Genomic DNA, 22044 nt, shown 5'->3' with positions numbered 1-22044 from the left:
CCCAGCAGCTCCACTCCCCTCCGACACTTCCTCCAGGCTCTCCTCCAGGGAAGACGTGTCCACTACTTCGGCATCTGCAGCCGGACCTGAGTGCTGCCCTGATGGTCCGCCTTCCTGTTCCTCCTCCTCCTCCTCCTCCTCCTCCTCCTCCTCGGAGGGGCTATCACTGGCAGCTTCAGGGAGCTCCTCGTCACCAGCTGAAAGCAGGAAGGCACAAGAGTAGCTTTAGAGTGAGGAGAGGGCGTCAGCGAGGGAGGCATGACCAGATCCAGCAACGCCTCCTTCCTAGGTGGGCCAAGAACAATAAGGTCAAGGAAATTCTCCTGAACACATTTCAGAAATTCCTCCCCCTCCTTTCCCTTTACTCCAGCATTATCCCAATCGATACTTGGCTAATTAAATTCACCAATATCACAGCTCTATAGCTCTTGCATATCTCTGCGATTTCCCTGCAGATTTGCTCCTCTGTACTCTGTATCTAACCCGTGCTGTACCTGCCCTGGGAGTGTTTGATGGGACATTGTAGAGGGAGCTTTACTCTGTATCTAACCCATGCTGTACCTCCCCTGGGAGTGTTTGATGGGACAGTGTAGAGGGAGCTTTACTCTGTATCTAACCCGTGCTGTACCTGCCCTGGGAGTGTTTGATGGGACAGTGTAGAGGGAGCTTTACTCTGTATCTAACCCGTGCTGCACCTGCCCTGGGAGTGTTTGATGGGACAGTGTAGAGGGAGCTTTACTCTGTATCTAACCCGTGCTGTGCCTCCCCTGGGAGTGTTTGATGGGACAGTGTAGAGGGAGCTTTACTCTGTATCTAACCCGTGCTGTACCTGCCCTGGGAGTGTTTGATGGGACTGTGCAGACGGAGCTTTACTCTGTATCTAACCCGTGCTGTACCTGCCCTGGGAGTGTTTGATGGGACAGTGTAGAGGGAGCTTTACTCTGTATCTAACCCGTGCTCTACCTGCCCTGGGAGTGTTTGATGGGACAGTGTAGAGGGAGCTTTACTCTGTATCTAACCCGTGCTGCACCTGCCCTGGGAGTGTTTGATGGGACAGTGTAGAGGGAGCTTTACTCTGTATCTAACCCGTGCTGTGCCTCCCCTGGGAGTGTTTGATGGGACAGTGTAGAGGGAGCTTTACTCTGTATCTAACCCATGCTGTACCTCCCCTGGGAGTGTTTGATGGGACAGTGTAGAGGGAGCTTTACTCTGTATCTAACCCATGCTGTACCTGCCCTGTGAGTGTTTGATGGGACAGTGTAGAGGGAGCTTTACTCTGTATCTAACCCGTGCTGTGCCTGTCCTGGGAGTGTTCGATGTGACAGTGTAGAGGGAGCTTTACTCTGTATCTAACCCGTGCTGTACCTGCCCTGGGGGTGTTTGATGGGACAGTGTAGAGGGAGCTTTACTCTGTATCTAACCCGTGCTGTACCTGCCCTGGGAGTGTTTGATGGGACAGTGTAGAGGGAGCTTTGCTCTGTATCTAACCCGTGCTGTACCTGCCCTGGGAGTGTTTGATGGGACAGTGTAGAGGGAGCTTTACTCTGTATCTAACCCGTGCTGTACCTGCCCTGGGGGTGTTTGATGGGACAGTGTAGAGGGAGCTTTACTCTGTATCTAACCCGTGCTGTACCTGCCCTGGGAGTGTTTGATGGGACAGTGTAGAGGGAGCTTTGCTCTATATCTAACCCGTGCTGTACCTGGCCTGGGAGTGTTTGATGGGACAGTGTAGAGGGAGCTTTACTCTGTATCTAACCCGTGCTGTACCTGCCCTGGGGGTGTTTGATGGGACAGTGTAGAGGGAGCTTTACTCTGTATCTAACCCGTGCTGTACCTGCCCTGGGAGTGTTTGATGGGACAGTGTAGAGGGAGCTTTACTCTGTATCTAACCCGTGCTGTACCTGCCCTGGGAGTGTTTGATGGGACAGTGTAGAGGGAGCTTCACTCTGTATCTAACCCGTGCTGTACCTGTCCTGGGAGTGTTTGATGGGACAGTGTAGAGGGAGCTTTACTCTGTATCTAACCCGTGCTGTGCCTGTCCTGGGAGTGTTTGATGTGACAATGGGAATAGGGCTCATACATTTTGGGTTTCGCCCATGGGTAACAATTTGTTCTCTCCTTTGGTCTAGGTAACATTGATTACAGCTGTCCCGCCACCAACGAGTGCGAAATCACAAAGCGGAGACGCAAATCCTGCCAGGCCTGTCGATTTATGAAGTGTCTGAAAGTAGGAATGCTAAAAGAAGGTAAGAAAAGGGGTCGACTGGGAAGATGGTGGAGAGAGAGGCAGAGAGACATCCCTTCAAACACTCCCAGTGCAGCCACAGCACGGGTTAGATACAGAGTAAAGCTCCCTCTACACTGTCCCATCAAACACTCCCAGGGCAGGTAGAGCACGGGTTAGATACAGAGTAAAGCTCCCTCTACACTGTCCCATCAAACACTCCCAGGGCAAGTACAGCATGGGTTAGATACAGAGTAAAGCTCCCTCTACATTGTCCCATCAAACACTCCCAGGGCAGGTACAGCACGGGTTAGATACAGAGTAAAGCTCCCTCTACATTGTCCCATCAAACACTCCCAGGGCAGGTACAGCACGGGTTAGATACAGAGTAAAGCTCCCTCTACACTGTCCCATCAAACACTCCCAGGGCAGGTACAGCATGGGTTAGATACAGAGTAAAGCTTTCCCTACACTGGCCCATCAAAAAGATATAAACATAGAGAAATGAGAGCAGGAGTAGGCCATTCGGCGCTTCGAGCCTGACCGCCATTCAATATGATCATGGCTGATCCTCTATCTCAATACCATATTCCCGCTCTCTCCCCATACCCCTTGATGCCTTTTGTGTCTAGAAATCTATCTATTTCCTTCTTAAAAATATTCAGTGACTTGGCTTCCACAGCCTTCTGTGGTAGAGAATTCCACAGGTTCACCACCCTCTGAGTGAAGAAATTTCTCCCCATCTCAGTCCTAAGTGTCCTACTGCGTATCCTGGGATTGTGATCTCTCGTTCTAGAACCCCCAGCCAGGGGAAACATCCTCCCTGCATCCAGTCTGTCTAGCCCTGTCAGAATTTTATACGTTTCCACGAGATCCCCTCTCATTCTTCTAAACTCTAGTGAATACAGGCCTAGTCGACCCAATCTCTCTCCATACGACAGTCCTGCCATCCCAGGAATCAGTCTGGTGAACCTTCGCTGCACTCCCTCTATGGCAAGTATATCCTTTCTTAGGTAAGGAGACCAAAACTGCACACAGTACTCCAGGTGTGGTCTCACCAAGGCCCTGTATAACTGTAGTAAGACATCCTTGCTCCTGTACTCAAATCCTCTTGCAATGAAGGCCAACACACCATTTGCCTTCCTAACTATTTCCATGGCTACCTCTTTTAGTACTCTGGGATGCAGATTATCAGGCCCTGGGGATTTATCGGCTTTCAGTCCCGTTAATTTCTCCAGCACTATTTTTTTACTAATACTAATTTCCTTTAATTCCTCCTTCTCACTAGACCCTTGGTTCCCTAGCATTTCTGGGAAGTTATTTGTGTCCTGTTCTGTGAAGACAGAACCAAAGTATCTGTTTAATTGCTCTGCCATTTCCTTGTTCCCCGTTTTAAATTCTCCCGTTTCTGACTGTAAGGGGCCTACATTTGTCGTCACTAATCTTTTTCTTTATACATACTTGTAGAAGCTTTTACAATCCGCTTTTATGTTCCTTGCAAGTTTACTCTCATACTCTATTTTTCCCCTCTTAATCAATCTCTTGGTCCTTTTTTGCTGAACTCTAAACTGCTCCCAATCCTCAGACTTGCTACTTTTTCTGGCAACTTTATATGACTCCTCTTTAGATCTAATACTATCGTTAATTTCTTTTCTTAGCCATGGTTGGGCCGCTTTTCCTTTTGTGTTTTTGCACCAGAAAGGAATGTATAACTATTGCAATTAATGCATTCTTTCCTTAAATGTTAACCATTGCCTATCCACCGTCATGCCTCTAAATGAAGCTCCCCAATCTATCATAGCCAACTCACTCCTCATACCATCATAGTTTCCTTTGTTTAGATTTACGACCCTAGTTTCAGATTGGACTACTTCACTTTCCATCTTAATGAAGAATTCCATCATGTTATGGTCACTCTTCCCTAAAGGACCCCGCACAACAAGATTATTAATTAACCCCTTCTCATTGCACGATACCCAATCTAGGATAGCCTGTTCCCTAGTTGGCTCCTCTATGTATTGGTCTAAAAAACCATCTCGTACACACTCCAGGAATTCAACCTCCACAGTATTATTGCTAATTTGGTTTGGCCAGTCTATATGTAGATTAAAGTCACCCATGATTACTGTAGTACCCTTGTTACATGCATCTCTAATTTCCTGTTTGATGCCATCCCCTACATTACCACTACTGTTTGGAAGCCTATAGACAACTCCCACCAGTGTTTTCTGCCCCTTGGTGCTCCTTAGCTCCACCCAGACTGATTCTACATCTTGATTTTCTGAGCCAATATCCTTTCTCACTATTGCTCTGATTTCATCCTTTACTAACAACGCCACCCCACCTCCTTTTACTTTTTGCCTGTCCTTCCTAAATATCGAATATCCTTGGATATTCAGCTCCCAGCCTTGGTCACCCTGCAGCCATGTCTCCATAATCGTAATTATATCGTATCCGTTTACATCTATTTGTGCTGTTAATTAGTCTACCTTATTACGAATGCTTCATGCATTCAGATACAGTGTCTTTAGATTTGTCTCTAACATTTTTAGACATCTTAACATTTTTTTGTACTAAGGCCCTATTTGTCTTATTACCATTTGTTCTTACCCGGACCCTATTTGTTAGCGCACTCCTTTGTTTGTACGCTCTGTCCCTTCCTGATACAATCTGGTTATCCTTACCCCAATCACTTTCCTGCAATGCTTCCTTGTCTTTTCTCTTCAGCATTCTAGATTTCTCTCCATCGCTCCCCCTCCCCTCCCCTTATTTAGTTTAAAGCCCTATCTACCTCCCTAGTTATTCGATTCGCTAGAACTCTGGTCCCAGCATGGTTCAGGTGTAGTCCGTCCCAACAGAACAGCTCTCTCTTTCCCCAGTACTGGTGCCAGTGCCCCACGAATCGAAACCCACTTCTCCCACACCAATCTCTGAGCCACGCATTCATCTCCCGGATCCTAAATGACCCGATGCCAATTTGCTCATGGATCTGGTAATAATCCAGAGATTATGACAGTTGTGGTACTGCTTTTTAATTTAGTCCCTAGCTGCTCAAACTCTCTCAGCAGAACCTCTTTCTTTGCCCTACCTATGTCGTTGGTACCTACGTGGACCACGACAACTGGATCCTCTCCCTCCCACTCCAAGTTCTTAGTAACATAGAAACATAGAAGATAGGAGCAGGAGTAGGCCATTCGGCCCCTCGAGCCTGTTCCGCCATTTAAGGAGATCATGGCTGATCATCCAAATTCAGTACCCTGTCCCTGCTTTCTCCCCATATCCCTTGATCTCTTTAGCCTAAAGAAATATATCTAACACCTTCTTGATTATATTTAATGAATTGGCCTCAACTGCCTTCTGTGGTAGAGAATTCCACAGGTTCACCACTCTCTGAGTGAAGAAATTCCTCCTCATCTCAGTCCTAAATGGCTTACCCCTTATCCTTAGACTGTGACCCCTGGTTCTGGACTCCACTGCCATCGGGAACATCCTTCCTGCATCTAGTGTGTCTAGTCCTGTTAGAATTTTAAAAGTTTCAATGAAATCCCCTCTCATTCTTCTAAACTCTAGCAAATATAAGCCTAATCGACCCAATCTCTTCTCATACGTCATTCCTGCCATCCCAGGTATCAGTCTGGTGAATCTTCGCTGCACTCTCTCCATGGCAAGAACATCCTTCCTCAGATAAGGCGACCAAAACTGCACACAATACTCAAGGTGTGGTCTCACCAAGGCCCTGTACAACTGCAGCAAGACATCCTTGCTCCTGTACTCGAATCCTCTCGCTATGAAGGCCAATATACAATTTGCCTTCTTAACCGCCTGCTGCACCTGCATGCTTAACTTCAGCGACTGGTGCACAAGGACACCCAGGTCTCGTTGCACTTCCCCTTTTCCCAATCTATTGCCGTTCAGATAACAATCTGTCTTCCTGTTCTTGCCACCAAAGTGGATAACCTCGCATTTATCCACATTATACAGCATTTGCCATGCATCTGCCCAATCACCCAACCTGTCCAAATCATACTGGAGTTTCGCTGCATCCTCCTCACAGCACACACGCCCACCCAGCTTTTTGTCATCTGCAAACTTGGAGATATTACATCTAGTTCCCTTGTCTAGATCATTAATATATATTGTGAATAGCTGGGGTCCAAGCACTGATTCCTGCGGTACCCCACTAGTCACTGCCTGCCACTCGGAAAATGACCCGTTTATTCCAACTCTTTGCTTCCTGTCTGCCAACCAGTTCTCTATCCAAGAAAGTACCTTGCCCCCAATCCCATGTGCTTTAACTTTGCACGCTAATCTCTTATGCGGGAACTTATCGAAAGCCTTCTGAAAGTCCAAATACACCACATCCACTGGTTCTCCCTTATCTATTCTACCAGTTACATCCTCAAAAAATTCCAATAGATTAGTCAAGCATGATTTACCTTTTGTAAATCCATGTTGACTTTGTCCGAACCTGTCACTGTTTTCCAAGTGCTCTGCTATTACATAAGAACATAAGAACATAAGAAATAGGAGCAGGAGTAGGCCAATCGGCCCCTCGAGCCTGCTCCACCATTCAATAAGATCATGGCTGATCTGATCCTAACCTCAAATCTTCTAGCACTCTGCATCCACCCGAACCCAAGTGATCTCCCGGGAGAGGCGAAAAACCAGATAAAGACCCAATGGCCAATTTGGGAGAAAAAAATCTGGGAAATTCCTCTCCGACCCATCGAGGCGATCGAAATTCTTCCAGGAGATCACTCTGTCCCTATATTTTCAACAGTACTTACCTTCTGTAAAGGCGATCTCCACCCCAGCCAGGAACAGGAATAAAACCATCTCCTGAAATCTAACACAGAATTAGAACACAGTAGGAGCAGAACCAGGCTACACGGCCCCTGGGCCCACTCCACTACCCACAGGGCCATGACCATTCCGAACCTAGACTCATGTCCAATTTCCTGCCCACTCCCCGTAACCCTTAATTCCCTTTACTTCTAGGAAACCATCTATTTCTGTTTTAAATTTATTTAATGATGTAGCTTCCACAGCTTTCTGGGGCAGCAAATTCCACAAACCTACCACCCTCTGAGTGAAGAAGTTTCTCCTCATCTCAGTTTTGAAAGAGCAGCCCCTTATTTTAAGATTATGCCCCCTAGTTCTAGTTTCACCCATCATTGGGAACATCCTCACCGCATCCACCCGATCAAGCCCCTTCACAATCTTATATGTTTCAATAAGATCGCCTCTCATTCTTCTGAACTCCAATGAGTAGAGTCCCAATTTACTCAACCTCTCCTCATATGACCACCCCCTCATCCCCGGGATTAACCGAGTGAACCTTCTTTGTACTGACTCGAGAGCAAGTATGTCTTTTCTTAAGTATGGACACCAAAACTGTATGCAGTATTCCAGGTGCGGTCTCACCAATACCTTGTACAACTGCAGCAATACCTCCCTGTTTTTATATTCCATCCCCCTAGCAATAAAAGCCAACATTCCATTGGCCTTCTTGATCATTTGCTGCACCTGCATACTAACTTTTTGAGTTTCGTGCACCAGGACCCCCAGATCCCTTTGTACTACAGTACTTTCCAGTTTCTTGCCATTAAGATAATAACTTGCTCTACGATTTTTCCTGCCAAAGTGCATAACCTTACACTTTCCAGTATTGGGGTCCCAGCACTGACCCCTGCGGTACACTACTAGTTACTGATTGCCAACCTGAGAATGAACCATTTATCCCAACACTCTGTTTTCTGTTAGATAGCCAATCTTCCAGTGAGAGTCAGTTTCTGTGGAACTGTACCCCAGTAAGAGAGTCAGTGCTTGTGGAACGGTACCCCAGTGTAAGTCAGTGCCTTTAATCCCTACACCAGTGAGAGTCAGTGTCTGTGGAACTGTACCCCAGTAAGAGTCAATGCCTGTGGAACTGTACGCCAGTGAGAGACAGTGTCTGTTGAAGTCGTAACCCAGTGAGAGTCAGTGTCTCGGAACTGCAACCCAGAGAGAGACAGTGTCTCTGGAACTGTACCCCAGTGCGAGTCAGTGCCTGTGGAACTGTATCCCAGTGAGAGTCAGTGTCTGTGGAACACATACCCGAGTGAGAGTCAATGTCTGTGGAACTGTACCCCAGTGAGGGTCAGTGTCTGCGGAACTGAACCCCAGTGAGAGTCAGCCTCTGTGGAACTTTACTTCAATGGGAGTCAGTGACTGTGGAACAGTAACCCAGTGAGGGTCAGTGTCTGTGGAACTGTACCCCAGTGAGCAGCAGTGTCATTGCAACTGTACCCAAGTGAGTGTCAGTGTCTGTGGAACTGTAAACCAGTGAGGGTCAGTGTCTGTGGAATTATACCCCAGTGAACATCAGTTTCTGTGGAAATGTACCCCAGCGAGAGTCAGTGTCTGCGGAACTGTACGCCAGTGAGAGTCACTGTCTGTGGAACTATATCCCAGTGAGCGTCAGTATCTGTGGAACTGTACCCCAGTGAGAGTCAGTGTCTGTGGAACTGTGCCCCAGTGAGTGTCAGTGTCTGTGGAACTGTACCCAAGTGAGAGTCAGTGTCTGTGGAACTGTACCCCAGTGAGAGTCAGTGTCTGTGGAATTATACCCCAGTTAGAGTCAGTGCCATTGGAACTGTACCCCAGTGAGAGTCAGTGCCTGTGGAAATGTAGACCAGTGAGAGTCAGCGTCTGTGGAACTGTACCCCAGTGAGAGTCAGTGTCCGTGGAATTGTACCCCAGAGAGGTACAGTGTCTGTGGAAATGTACCCCAGGGAGAGTCAGTGTCAGTGGAACTGTACCCCAGTGAGAGTCAGTGCCTGTGGAAATGTAGACCAGTGAGAGTCAGCGTCTGTGGAACTGTACCCCAGTGAGAGTCAGTGTCCGTGGAATTGTACCCCAGAGAGGTACAGTGTCTGTGGAAATGTACCCCAGGGAGAGTCAGTGTCAGTGGAACTGTACCCCAGTGAGAGTCAATGTCCGTGGAACTGTACCCCAGGGAGAGTCAGTGTCTGTGGAACTGTACCCCAGTGAGAGTCAGTGTCTGTGGAACTGTACCCCAGTGAGAGTCAGTGTCTGTGGAACTGTACCACAGTGAGAGTCAGTGTCTGTGGAACTGTACCCCAGTGAGAGTCAGTGTCTGAGGAACTGTACCCCAGTGAGTGTCAGTGTCTGTGGAACTCTACCCCAGTGAGAGTCAGTGTCTGTGGAATTATACCCCGTGAGTGTCAGTGTCTGTGGAATTGTACCCCAGTGAGAGTCAGTGTCTGTGGAACTGTACCCCAGTGAGAATCAGTGTCTGTGGAACTGTACCCGAGTGAGAGTCAGTGTCTATGGAACTGGACCCCAGTGAGAGTCAGAGTCTGTGGAACTGTACCCCAGTGAGAGTCAGTGTCTAGGGAACTGTACCCCAGTGACAGTCAGTGTCTGTGGAACTGTACCGCAGTGAGAGTCAGTGCCATTGGAACTGTACCCCAGTGAGAGTCAGTGCCATTGGAACTGTACCCCAGTGAGTGTCAGTGTCTGTGGAATTATACCCGAGTGAGAGTCAATGTCCGTGGAACTGTACCCCAGTGAGAGTCAGTGTCTGTGGAACAGAACCCCAGTGAGAGTCAGTGCCATTGGAACTGTACCCCAGTGAGTGTCAGTGTCCGTGGAATTATACCCGAGTGAGAGTCAATGTCCGTGGAACTGTACCCCAGTGAGAGTCAATGTCCGTGGAACTGTACCCCAGTGAGAGTCAGAGCCTGTGGAACTGTACCCCATTGGGGGTCAGTGTCTGTGGAACTGTACCCCAGTGAGAGTCAGTGTCTGTGGAAATGTACCCCAGTGAGAGTCAATGTCCGTGGAACTGAACCCCAGTGAGAGTCAGTGTCTGTGGAACTGTAAGCCAGTAAGAGTCAGTGTCTGTGGAACTTTACCTCAGTGAGAGTCAGTGTCTGTGGAACTGTACCCCAGTGAGAGTCAGTGTCTGTGGAACTGTGCCCCAGTGAGAGTCAGTGTCTGTGGAACTGTACCCCAGTGAGAGTCAGTGCCTGTGGAACTGTACCCCAGTGAGAGTCAGCGTCTGTGGAACTGTACCCCAGTGAGAGTCAGTGTCTGTGGAACTGTACCCCAGTGAGAGTCAGTGTCTGTGGAACTGTATCCCAGTGAGAGTCAGTGTCTGTGGAACTGCACCCCAGTGAGAGTCAGTGTCTGTGGAACTGTACCCCACTGAGAGGCAGTGTCTGTGGAACTGTACCCCAGTGAGAGTCAGTGTCTGTGGAACTGTACCCTAGTGAGAATCAGTGTCTGTGGAACTGTACCCCAGTGAGAGTCAGTGTCTTTGCAACTAAACCCCAGTGAGAGTCAGTGTCTGTGGAACCCGTACCCAAGTGAGAGTCATTGTCTGTTGAACTGTACCCCAGTGAGAGTCAGTGTCTGTGGAACTGTACCCCAGTGAGTGGCAGTGCCTATGGAACTGTACCCCAGTGAGAGTCAGTGTCTGTGGCACTGTACCCCAGTGAGAGTCAGTGTCTGTGGAACTGTACCCCAGTGAGAGTCAGTGTCTGTGGAACTGTACCCCAGTGAGATTCAGTGTCTGTGGAGCTGTACCCCAGTGAGAGTCAGTGTCTGTGGAACTGTACCCCAGTGAGAGTCAGTGTCTGTGGAACTGTACCCCAGTGAGCGTCAGTGTCTGTGGAACCCGTACCCCAGTGAGAGTCACTGTCTGTGGAACTGTACCCCAGTGAGAGTCAGTGCCTGTGGAAATGTAACCCAGTGAGAGTAAATGTCTGAGGAACTGTACCCCAGTGACAGTCAGTGTCTGTGGAAATGTAGCCCAGTGAAGGTCAGTGTCTGTGGAACTGTACCCCAGCGAGACTCAGTGTCTGGGAAACTGTACCCCAGTGAGGGTCAGTGCCTGTGGAACTGTACCCCAGTGAGAGTCAGTGTCTGTGGAACTGTAACCCAGTGAGGGTCAGTGTCTGTGGAATTATACCCCAGTGAGAGTCAGTGTCTGTGGAACTGTACCCCAGTAAGAGTCAGTGCCTGTGGAACTGTACCCCAGTGAGAGTCAGCGTCTGTGGAACTGTACCCCAGTGAGTGTCAGTGTCTGTGGAACTGTAACCCAGTGAGGGTCAGTGTCTGTGGAATTATACCCCAGTGAGCATCAGTTTCTGTGGAAATGTACCCCAGTGAGAGTCACTGTCTGTGGAACTATATCCCAGTGAGCATCAGTATCTGTGGAACTGTACCCCAGTGAGAGTCAGTGTCTGTGGAACTGTACCCCAGTGAGTGTCAGTGCCTGTGGAACTGTACCCCAGTGAGAGTCAGTGTCTGTGGAACTGTATCCCAGTGAGAGTCAGTGCCTGTGGAACTGTACCCCAGTGAGAGTCAGTGTCTGTGGAACTGTACCACAGTGAGAGTCAGTGTTAGTGGAAATGTAGCCCAGTGAGAGTCAGTGTCTGTGGAACTGTACCCCAGTGAGAGTCAGTGTCTGTGGAACTGTACCCCAGTGAGAGTCAGTGTCTGTGGAACTGTACCCCAGTGAGAGTCAGTGTCTGTGGAACTGTATCCCAGTGAGAGTCAGTGTCTGTGGAACTGTATCCCAGTGAGAGTCAGTGTCGGTGGAATTATACCCCAGTGAGAGTCAGTGTCTGTGGAACTGTACCCCAGTGAGAGTCAGTGTCTGTGGAACTGTACCTCAGTGAGAGTCAGTGTCTGTGGAACTGTACCCCAGTGAGAGTCAGTGTCTGTGGAACTGTATCCCAGTGAGAGTCAGTGTCTGTGGAACTGTACACCAGTGAGAGTCTGTGGAACTGTACCCCAGTGAGAGTCAGTGTCTGTGGAACTGTACCCCAGTGAGAGTCAGTGTCTCTGGAACTGTACCCCAGTGAGAATCAGTGTCTGTGGAACTGTACCCCAGTGAGAGTCAGTGTCTCTGGAACTGTACCCCAGTGAGAGTCAGTGTCTGTGGAATTGTACCCCAGTGAGAGTCAGTGTCTGTGGAACTGTACCCCAGTGAGGGTCATTGTTTGTGGAATAATACCCCAGTGAGTGTCAGTGCCTGTGGAACTGGACCCCAGTGAGAGTCAGAGTCTGTGGAACTTTACCCCAGTGAGAGTCAGTATCTAGGGAACTGTACCCAAGTGAGAGTCAGTGTCTGTATAACTGCACCCCAGTGAGAGTCAGTGTCTGTGGAACAGAACCCCAGTGAGAGTCAGTGCCATTGGAACTGTCCCCCAATGAGTGTCAGTGTCTGTGGAATTATACCCGAGTGAGAGTCAATGTCCGTGGAACTGAACCCCAGTGAGAGTCAATGTCCGTGGAACTGTACCCCAGTGAGAGTCAGTATCTGTGGAACTGTACCGCAGTGAGAGTCAGTGTCTGTGGAACTGTACCCCAGTGAGAGTCAGTGTCTGTGCAACTGTACACCAGTGAGGGTCAGTGTTTGTGGAAGTGTACCCCAGTGAGAGTCAATGCCTGTGGAACTCTACCCCAGTGAGTGTTAGTGCCTGTGGAACTGTAACCCAGTGAGAGTCAGTGTCTGTGGAACTGTACCCCAGTGAGAGTCAGTGTCAGTGGAACTGTACCCCAGTGAGAGTCAGTGTCTGTGGAACTGTACCCCAGTGAGAGTCAGTGGAACTGTACCCCAGTGAGAGTCAGTGTCTGGGGAACTGTACCCCAGTGAGAGTCACTGTCTGTGGAACTGTACCCCAGTGAGAGTCATTGTCAGTGGAACTGTACCCCAGTGAGAGTCAGAGTCTTTGGAACTGTACCCCAGTGAGAGTCAGTGTCTGTGTAACTGCACCCCAGTGAGAGTCAGTGTCTGTGGAAATGTACCCCAGTGAGAGTCAGTGCCATTGGAATTGTACCCCAGTGAGAGTCAGTATCAGTGGAACCCATACCCCGTGAGAGTCAGTGCCTGTGGAAATGTACCCCAGTGAGAGTAAATGTCTGTGGAACTGTACCCCAGCGAGACTCAGTGTCTGGGGAACTGTACACCAGTGAGAGTCACTGCCTGTGGAACTGTACCCCAGTGAGAGTCAGTGTCTGTGGAACCCATACCGTAGTGAGAGTCACTCTCTGTTGAAATGTACCCCAGTGAGAGTCTGTGTCTGTGGAACTGTGCCCCAGCGAGACTCAGTGTCTGGGAAACTGTACCCCAGTGAGGGTCAGTGCCTGTGGAACTGTACCCGAGTGAGTCAGTGTCTATGGAACTGGACCCCAGTGAGAGTCAGAGTCTGTGGAACTGTACCCCAGTGAGAGTCAGTGTCTAGGGAACTGTACCCCAGTGAGAGTCAGTGTCTGTATAACGGCACCCCAGTGAGAGTCAGTGTCTGTGGAACAGAACCCCAGTGAGAGTCAGTGCCATTGGAACTGTACACCAGTGAGGGTCAGTGTTTGTGGAAGTGTACCCCAGTGAGAGTCAATGCCTGTGGAACTCTACCCCAGTGAGTCTTAGTGCCTGTGGAGCTGTAGCCCAGTGAGAGTCAGTGTCTGTGGAACTGTACCCCAGTGAGAGTCAGTGTCTGTGGAACTGTACCCCAGTGAGAGTCAGTGTCTGTGGAACTGTACCCCAGTGAGAGTCAGTGTCTGTGGAACTCTACCCCAGTGAGGGTCAGTGTCTGTGGAACAGTCCCCCAGTGAGAGTCAGTGTCTGTGGAACTGTACCCCAGTGAGAGTCAGTATCTGTGGAACTGTACCCAAGTGAGAGTCAGTGTCTGTGGAACTGTACCCCAGTGAGAGTCAGTGTCTGTGGAACTGTACCCCAGTGAGAGTCAGTGTCTGTGGAACAGAACCCCAGTGAGCGTCAGTGTCTGTGGAACCCGTACCCCAGTGAGAGTCACTGTCTGTTGAACTGTACCCCAGTGAGTGTCAGTGTCTGTGGAACTGTACCCCAGTGAGAGTCAGTGTCTGTGTAACTGCACCCCAGTGAGAATCAGTGTCTGTGGAACAGAACCCCAGTGAGGGTCAGTGACTGTGGAACTGTACCCCAGCGAGACTCAGTGTCTGGGAAACTGTACCCCAGTGAGGGTCAGTGCCTGTGGAACTGTACCCCAGTGAGAGTCAGTGTCTGTGGAACTGTACCCCAGTGAGAGTCAGTGTCTGTGAAACTGTACCCCAGTGAGAGTCAATGTCCGTGGAACTGTACCCCAGTAAGAGTCAGTGCCTGTGGAACTGTACCCCAGTGAGAGTCAGTGTCTGTGAAACTGTACCCCAGTGAGAGTCAATGTCCGTGGAACTGTACCCCAGTAAGAGTCAGTGTCTGTGGAACTGTACCCCAGTGAGAGTCAGTGTCTGTGGAACTGTACCCCAGTGAGAGTCAGTGTCTGTGGAACAGAACCCCAGTGAGAGTCAGTGCCTGTGGAAATGTAGCCCAGTGAGGGTCAGTGTCTGTGGAACTGTACAACAGTGAGAGTCAGTGTCTGTGGAAATGTAGCCCAGTGAGGGTCAGTGTCTGTGGAACTGTACACCAGTGAGAGTCACTGTCTGTGGAAATGTACCCAAGTGAGAGTCAATGTCTGAGGAACTGTACCCCAGTGAGAGTCAGTGTCTGTGGAAATGTAGCCCAGTGAGGGTCAGTGTCTGTGGAACTGTACCCCAGTGAGAGTCAGTGTCTGTGGAACTGTACCCCAGTGAGAATCAATGTCTGTGGAACTGTACCCCAGTGTGAGTCAATGTCTGTGGAACTGTACCCCAGTGAGTGTCACTGTCTGTGGAACTGTACCCCAGTGAGAGTCAGTGTCTGTGGAACAGAACCCCAGTGAGAGTCAGTGCCATTGGAACTGTACCCCAGTGAGAGTCAGTGCCTGTGGAAATGTAGCCCAGTGAGGGTCAGTGTCTGTGGAACTGTACCCCAGTGAGAGTCAGTGTCTGTGGAACTGTACCCAAGTGAGAGTCAATGTCTGAGGAACTGTACCCCAGTGAGAGTCAGTGTCTGTGGAAATGTAGCCCAGTGAGGGTCAGTGTCTGTGGAAATGTACCCCAGTGAGAGTCAGTGTCTGTGGAACTGTACCCCAGTGAGAATCAATGTCTGTGGAACTGTACCCCAGTGTGAGTCAATGTCTGTGGAACTGTACCCCAGTGAGTGTCACTGTCTGTTGAACTGTACCCCAGTGAGAGTCAGTGTCTATGGAACTGTACCCCAGTGAGAGTCACTGTCTGTGGAACTGTACCCCAGTGAGAGTCAGTGTCTGTGGAACTGTACCCCAGTGAGAGTCAGTCTCTATGGAACTGTACCACAGTGAGAGTCACTGTCTGTGGAACTGTAACCCAGTGAGAGTCAATGTCTGTGGAACTGTACCCCAGTGAGAGTCAGTGTCTGTGGAACTGTACCCCAGTGAGAGTCAGTGTCTGTGGAACTGTACCCCAGTGAGAGTCAGTGTCTGTGGAACAGAACCCCAGTGAGAGTCAGTGCCTGTGGAAATGTAGCCCAATGAGGGTCAGTGTCTGTGGAACTGTACACCAGTGAGAGTCAGTGTCTGTGGAAATGTAGCCCAGTGAGGGTCAGTGTCTGTGGAACTGTACACCAGTGAGAGTCACTGTCTGTGGAACTGTACCCAAGTGAGAGTCAATGTCTGAGGAACTGTACCCCAGTGAGAGTCAGTGTCTGTGGAAATGTAGCCCAGTGAGGGTCAGTGTCTGTGGAACTGTACCCCAGTGAGAGTCAGTGTCTGTGGAACTGTACCCCAGTGAGAATCAATGTCTGTGGAACTGTACCCCAGTGTGAGTCAATGTCTGTGGAACTGTACCCCAGTGAGAGTCAGTGTCTGTGGAACTGTACCCCAGTGAGAGTCAGTGTCTGTGCAACTGTACACCAGTGAGGGTCAGTGTCTGTGGAACTGTACCCCAGTGAGAGTCAGTGTCTGTGCAACTGCACACCAGTGAGGGTCAGTGTCTGTGGAACTGTACCCAAGTGAGAGTCAATGTCTGTGGAACTGTGGCCAGTGCGAGTCAGTGTCTGTGGAACTGTACCCCAGTGAGAGTCGGTGCCTGTGGAACTTTACCCCAGTTTGAGTCAATGTCTGTGGAACTATACCCCAGTGAGAGTCAGTGCCTGTGGAATAATACCCCAGTGAGTGTCACTGTCTGTTCAACTTTGCCCCAGTGAGAGTCTGTGGAACTGTACCCCAGTGAGAGTCAGTGTGTGTGGAACTGTACCCCAGTGAGAGTCGGTGTCTGTGGAAATGTACCCCAGTGAGAATCAATGTCTGTGGAACTGTACCCCAGTGTAAGTCAATGTCTGTGGAACTGTACCCCAGTGAGAGTCAGAGTCTGTGGAACGGTAACCTAAAGAGGGTCAGTGTCTGTGGAATAATACCCCAGTGAGAGTCAGTGTCTTTGCAACTGAACCCCAGTGAGAGTCAGTGTCTGTGGAAACCGTACCCAAGTGAGAGTCACTGTCTGTTGCACTGTGCCCCAGTGAGAGTCAGTGTCTGTGGAAATGTATTCCAGTGAGAGTCAGTGTCTGTGGAACTGTACCTCAGTGAGAGTCAGTGTCTGTGGAACTCTACCACAGTGAGAGTCAGTGTCTGTGGAACTGTACCCCAGTGAGAGTCAGTTTCTGTGGAACTGTACCCCAGTGAGAGTCAGTGTCTGTGGAACTGTACACCAGTGAGGGTCAGTGTCTGTGGAACTGTACCCCAGTGAGAGTCAGTGTCTGTGGTTCTGTACCCCAGTGAGAGTCAGTGTCTGTGGAACTGTACCCCAGTGAGAGTCAGTGTCTGTGGAACTGTACCCCAGTGAGAGTCAGTGTCTGTGTAACTGTACACCAGTGTGGGTCAGTGTCTGTGGAACTGTACCCAAGTGAGAGTCAATGTCTGTGGAACTGTAACCCAGTGAGGGTCTGTGCCTGTGGAACTGTAACCCAGTGAGAGTCAGTGACTGTGGTACTTTATTTCAGTGAGAGTCAGTGTCTGTGGAACTGTGGCCAGTGCCAGTCAGTGTCTGTGGAACTGTACCCCAGTGAGAGTCGGTGCCTGTGGAACTGTACCCCAGTTTCAGTCAATGTCTGTGGAACTATACCCCAGTGAGAGTCAGTGCCTGTGGAATAATACCCCAGTGAGAGTCAGTGTCTGTGGGACCCGTACCTCAGTGAGTGTCACTGTCTGTTGAACTTTGCCCCAGTGAGAGTCTGTGGAACTGTACCCCAGTGAGAGTCAGTGTGTGTGGAACTGTACCCCAGTGAGAGTCTGTGGAACTGTACCCCAGTGAGAATCAATGTCTGTGGAACTGTACCCCAGTGTGAGTCAATGTCTGTGGAACTGTACCCCAGTGAGTGTCACTGTCTGTGGAACTTTACCCCAGTGAGAGTCAGTGCCTGTGGAATAATACCCCAGTGAGAGTCAGTGTCTGTGGAACCCGTACCTCAGTGAGTGTCACTGTCTGTTGAACTTTACCCCAGTGAGAGTCAGTGTGTGTGGAACTGTACCCCAGTGAGAGTCAGTGTCTGTGGAACTGTACCCCAGTGAGAGTCAATGTCTGTGGAACTGTACCCCAGTGAGAGTCACTGTCTGTGGAACTGTAACCCAGTGAGAGTCAATGTCTGTGGAACTGTACCCCAGTGAGAGTCACTGTCTGTGGAACTGTAACCCAGTGAGAGTCAGTGTCTGCGGAACTGTACCCCAGTGAGAGTCAGTGTCTGTGGAACTGTACCCCAGTGAGTGGCAGTACCTATGGATCTGTACCCCAGTGAGAGTCAGTGTCTGTGGAAATGTATTCCAGTGAGAGTCAGTGTCTGTGGAACTGTACCTCAGTGAGAGTCAGTGTCTGTGGAACTCTACCACAGTGAGAGTCAGTTTCTGTGGAACTGTACCCCAGTGAGAGTCAGTGTCTGTGGAACTGTACCCCAGTGAGAGTCAGCGTCTGTGGAACTGTACACCAGTGAGGGTCAGTGTCTGTGGAACAGTACCCCAGTGAGAGTCAGTGTCTGTGGATCTGTACCCCAGTGAGAGTCAGTGTGTGTGGAACTGTACCCCAGTGAGAGTCAGTGTCTGTGGAACTGTACCCCAGTGAGAGTCAGTGTCTGTGCAACTGTACACCAGTGAGGGTCAGTGTCTGTGGAACTGTACCCCAGTGAGAGTCAGTGTCTGTGGAACTGTACCCCAGTGAGGGTCAGTGTCTGTGGAACTGTACCCCAGTGAGAGTCAGTGTCTGTGCAACTGTACACCAGTGAGAGTCAGTGTCTCTGGAACTGTACCTCAGTGAGAGTCAGTGTCTGTGGAACTCTACCACAGTGAGAGTCAGTTTCTGTGGAACTGTACCCCAGTGAGAGTCAGTGTCTGTGGAACTGTACCCCAGTGAGAGTCAGCGTCTGTGGAACTGTACACCAGTGAGGGTCAGTGTCTGTGGAACAGTACCCCAGTGAGAGTCAGTGTCTGTGGATCTGTACCCCAGTGAGAGTCAGTGTCTGTGGAACTGTACCCCAGTGAGAGTCAGTGTCTGTGGAACTGTACCCCAGTGAGAGTCAGTGTCTGTGCAACTGTACACCAGTGAGGGTCAGTGTCTGTGGAACTGTACCCCAGTGAGAGTCAGTGTCTGTGGAACTGTACCCCAGTGAGAGTCAGTGTCTGTGCAACTGTACACCAGTGAGGGTCAGTGTCTGTGGAACTGTACCCCAGTGAGAGTCAGTGTCTGTGCAACTGTACACCAGTGAGGGTCAGTGTCTGTGGAACTGTACCCAAGTGAGAGTCAATGTCTGTGGAACTGTGGCCAGTGCGAGTCAGTGTCTGTGGAACTGTACCCCAGTGAGAGTCGGTGCCTGTGGAACTGTACCCCAGTTTGAGTCAATGTCTGTGGAACTATACCCCAGTGAGAGTCAGCGCCTGTGGAATAATACCCCAGTGAGTGTCACTGTCTGTTCAACTTTGCCCCAGTGAGAGTCTGTGGAACTGTACCCCAGTGAGAGTCAGTGTGTGTGGAACTGTACCCCAGTGAGAGTCGGTGTCTGTGGAACTGTACCCCAGTGAGAATCAATGTCTGTGGAACTGTACCCCAGTGTAAGTCAATGTCTGTGGAACTGTACCCCAGTGAGAGTCAGAGTCTGTGGAACGGTAACCTAAAGAGGGTCAGTGTCTGTGGAATAATACCCCAGTGAGAGTCAGTGTCTTTGCAACTGAACCCCAGTGAGAGTCAGTGTCTGTGGAAACCGTACCCAAGTGAGAGTCACTGTCTGTTGCACTGTGCCCCAGTGAGAGTCAGTGTCTGTGGAAATGTATTCCAGTGAGAGTCAGTGTCTGTGGAACTGTACCTCAGTGAGAGTCAGTGTCTGTGGAACTCTACCACAGTGAGAGTCAGTGTCTGTGGAACTGTACCCCAGTGAGAGTCAGTTTCTGTGGAACTGTACCCCAGTGAGAGTCAGTGTCTGTGGAACTGTACCCCAGTGAGAGTCAGTGTCTGTGGTTCTGTACCCCAGTGAGAGTCAGTGTCTGTGGAACTGTACCCCAGTGAGAGTCAGTGTCTGTGGAACTGTACCCCAGTGAGAGTCAGTGTCTGTGTAACTGTACACCAGTGAGGGTCAGTGTCTGTGGAACTGTGGCCAGTGCCAGTCAGTGTCTGTGGAACTGTACCCCAGTTAGAGTCGGTGCCTGTGGAACTGTACCCCAGTTTGAGTCAATGTCTGTGGAACTATACCCCAGTGAGAGTCAGTGCCTGTGGAATAATACCCCAGTGAGAGTCAGTGTCTGTGGGACCCGTACCTCAGTGAGTGTCAGTGTGTGTGGAACTGTACCCCAGTGAGAGTCAGTGTCTGTGGAACTGTACCCCAGTGAGAATCAATGTCTGTGGAACTGTACCCCAGTGTGAGTCAATGTCTGTGGAACTGTACCCCAGTGAGTGTCACTGTCTGTGGAACTGTACCCCAGTGAGAGTCAGTGTGTGTGGAACAGTACCCCAGTGAGAGTCAGTGTCTGTGGAACTGTACCCCAGTGAGAATCAATGTCTGTGGAACTGTACCCCAGTGTGAGTCAATGTCTGTGGAACTGTACACCAGTGAGTCAGTGTCTGTGGAACTGTACCCCAGGGAGGGTCAGTGTCTGTGGAACAGTACCCCAGTGAGAGTCAGTGCCTGTGGAACTGTACACCAGTGAGTCAGTGTCTGTGGAACTGTACCCCAGGGAGGGTCAGTGTCTGTGGAACAGTACCCCAGTGAGAGTCAGTGTCTGTGGAACTGTACCCCAGTGAGAGTCAGTGTCTGTGGAACTGTGCACCAGTGAGAGTCAGTGTCTGTGAAACTGTACCCCAGTGAGAGTCAGTATCTGTGGAACAGTAACCCAGTGAGGGTCACTGTCTGTGGAACTGCACCCCAGTGAGAGTCACTGTCTGTGGAAATGTACCCCAGTGACCGTCAGTGCCTGTGGATCTGTATCCCAGTGAGCGTCAGTGTCTGTGGAACACATACCCAAGTGCGAGTCAGTGTCTGTATAACTTTACCCCAGTGAGAGTCTGTGTCTGTGGAACTGTAAACTAGTGAGTGTCAGTATCTGTGGAACCCGTACCACAGTGAGAGTCAGTGCCTGCGGAACTGTACCCCAGTGAGAGTCAATGACTGTGGAACTGTACCCCAGTGAGAGTAAGTGTCTGTGGAACTGTACCCCAGTGAGAGTCAGTGTCTGTGGAACTGTACCCCTGTGAGAGTCAGTGTCTGTGGAACTGTACCCCAGTGAGAGTCAGTGTCTGTGGAACTGTACACCAGTGAGTCAGTGTCTGTGGAACTGTACCCCAGGGAGGGTCAATGTCTGTGGAACAGTACCCCAGTGAGAGTCAGTGTCTGTGGAACTGTACCCTAGTGAGAGTCAGTGCCTGTGGAACTGTACACCAGTGAGTCAGTGTCTGTGGAACTGTACCCAGGGAGGGTCAGTGTCTGTGGAACTGTCCCCCAGTGAGAGTCTGTGTCTGTGGAACTGTAAACTAGTGAGTGTCAGTATCTGTGGAACCCGTACCACAGTGAGAGTCAGTGCCTGCGGAACTGTACCCCAGTGAGAGTAAGTGTCTGTGGAACTGTACCCCAGTGAGAGTCAGTGTCTGTGGAACTGTACCACAGTGAGAGTCACAGCCTGTGGAAATGTAACCCAGTGAGGAACAGTGTCTGTGGAACTGTACCCCAGTGAGAGTCAGTGTCTGTGGAACTGTACCCCAGTGAGAGTCAGTGTCTGTGGAACAGTAACCAAGCGAGAGTCAGTGTCTGGGGAACTGTACCCCAGAGAGTGTCAGTGTCTGGGGAACTGTACCCCAGTGAGAGTCAGTGTCTGTGTAACTGCACCCCAGTGAGAGTCAGTGTCTGTGGAAATGTAGCCCAGTGAGGGTCAGTGTCTGTGGAACTGTACCCCAGTGAGAGTCAGAGTCTGTGGAACGGTAACCTAAAGAGGGTCAGTGTCTGTGGAATAATACCCAAGTGAGAGTTAGTGTTTTTGCAACTGAACCCCAGTGAGAGTCAGTGTCTGTGGAACCCGTACCCAAGTGAGAGTCACTGTCTGTTGAACTGTGCCCCAGTGAGAGTCAGTGTCTGTGGAACTGTATTCCAGTGAGAGTCAGTGTCTGTGGAACTCTACCACAGTGAGAGTCAGTGTCTGTGGAACTGTACCCCAGTGAGAGTCAGTGTCTGTGGAACTGTACCCCAGTGAGAGTCAGTGTCTGTGGAACTGTACCCAAGTGAGAGTCAATGTCTGTGGAACTGTAACCCAGTGAGGGTCTGTGCCTGTGGAACTGTAACCGAGTGAGAGTCAGTGACTGTGGTACTTTACTTCAGTGAGAGTCAGTGTCTGTGGAACTGTGGCCAGTGCGAGTCAGTGTCTGTGGAACTGTACCCCAGTGAGACTCGGTGCCTGTGGAACTGTACCCCA

The 22044-nt window shown here is 50.1% G+C and overlaps 1 protein-coding gene across 1 annotated transcript in view; it reads left to right on the top strand.

Annotated features, from left to right (window-relative positions):
• Positions 1 to 258: 258 nt before the first annotated feature.
• Positions 259 to 22044, top strand: part of LOC147108988 (estrogen-related receptor gamma-like) — a 161842-nt gene continuing 140056 nt past the window's right edge. Inside the window, exons 1-2 of the mRNA XM_086004162.1 lie at positions 259 to 289; positions 2130 to 2246. Coding sequence (XP_085860288.1) covers positions 259 to 289; positions 2130 to 2246 — 148 coding nt within the window. The remainder of the gene's footprint in view (positions 290 to 2129; positions 2247 to 22044) is intronic.

The sequence above is a fragment of the Somniosus microcephalus genome, chromosome 12, assembly GCF_052327205.1.
Source record: "Somniosus microcephalus isolate GS21.2 chromosome 12, FLI_Smic_1.0, whole genome shotgun sequence".
In the NCBI taxonomy this organism is placed as follows: domain Eukaryota; kingdom Metazoa; phylum Chordata; class Chondrichthyes; order Squaliformes; family Somniosidae; genus Somniosus; species Somniosus microcephalus.
The sequence above is the reverse complement of the archived record's forward strand: the minus strand, read 5'-3'. Positions and strand labels throughout refer to the sequence as shown.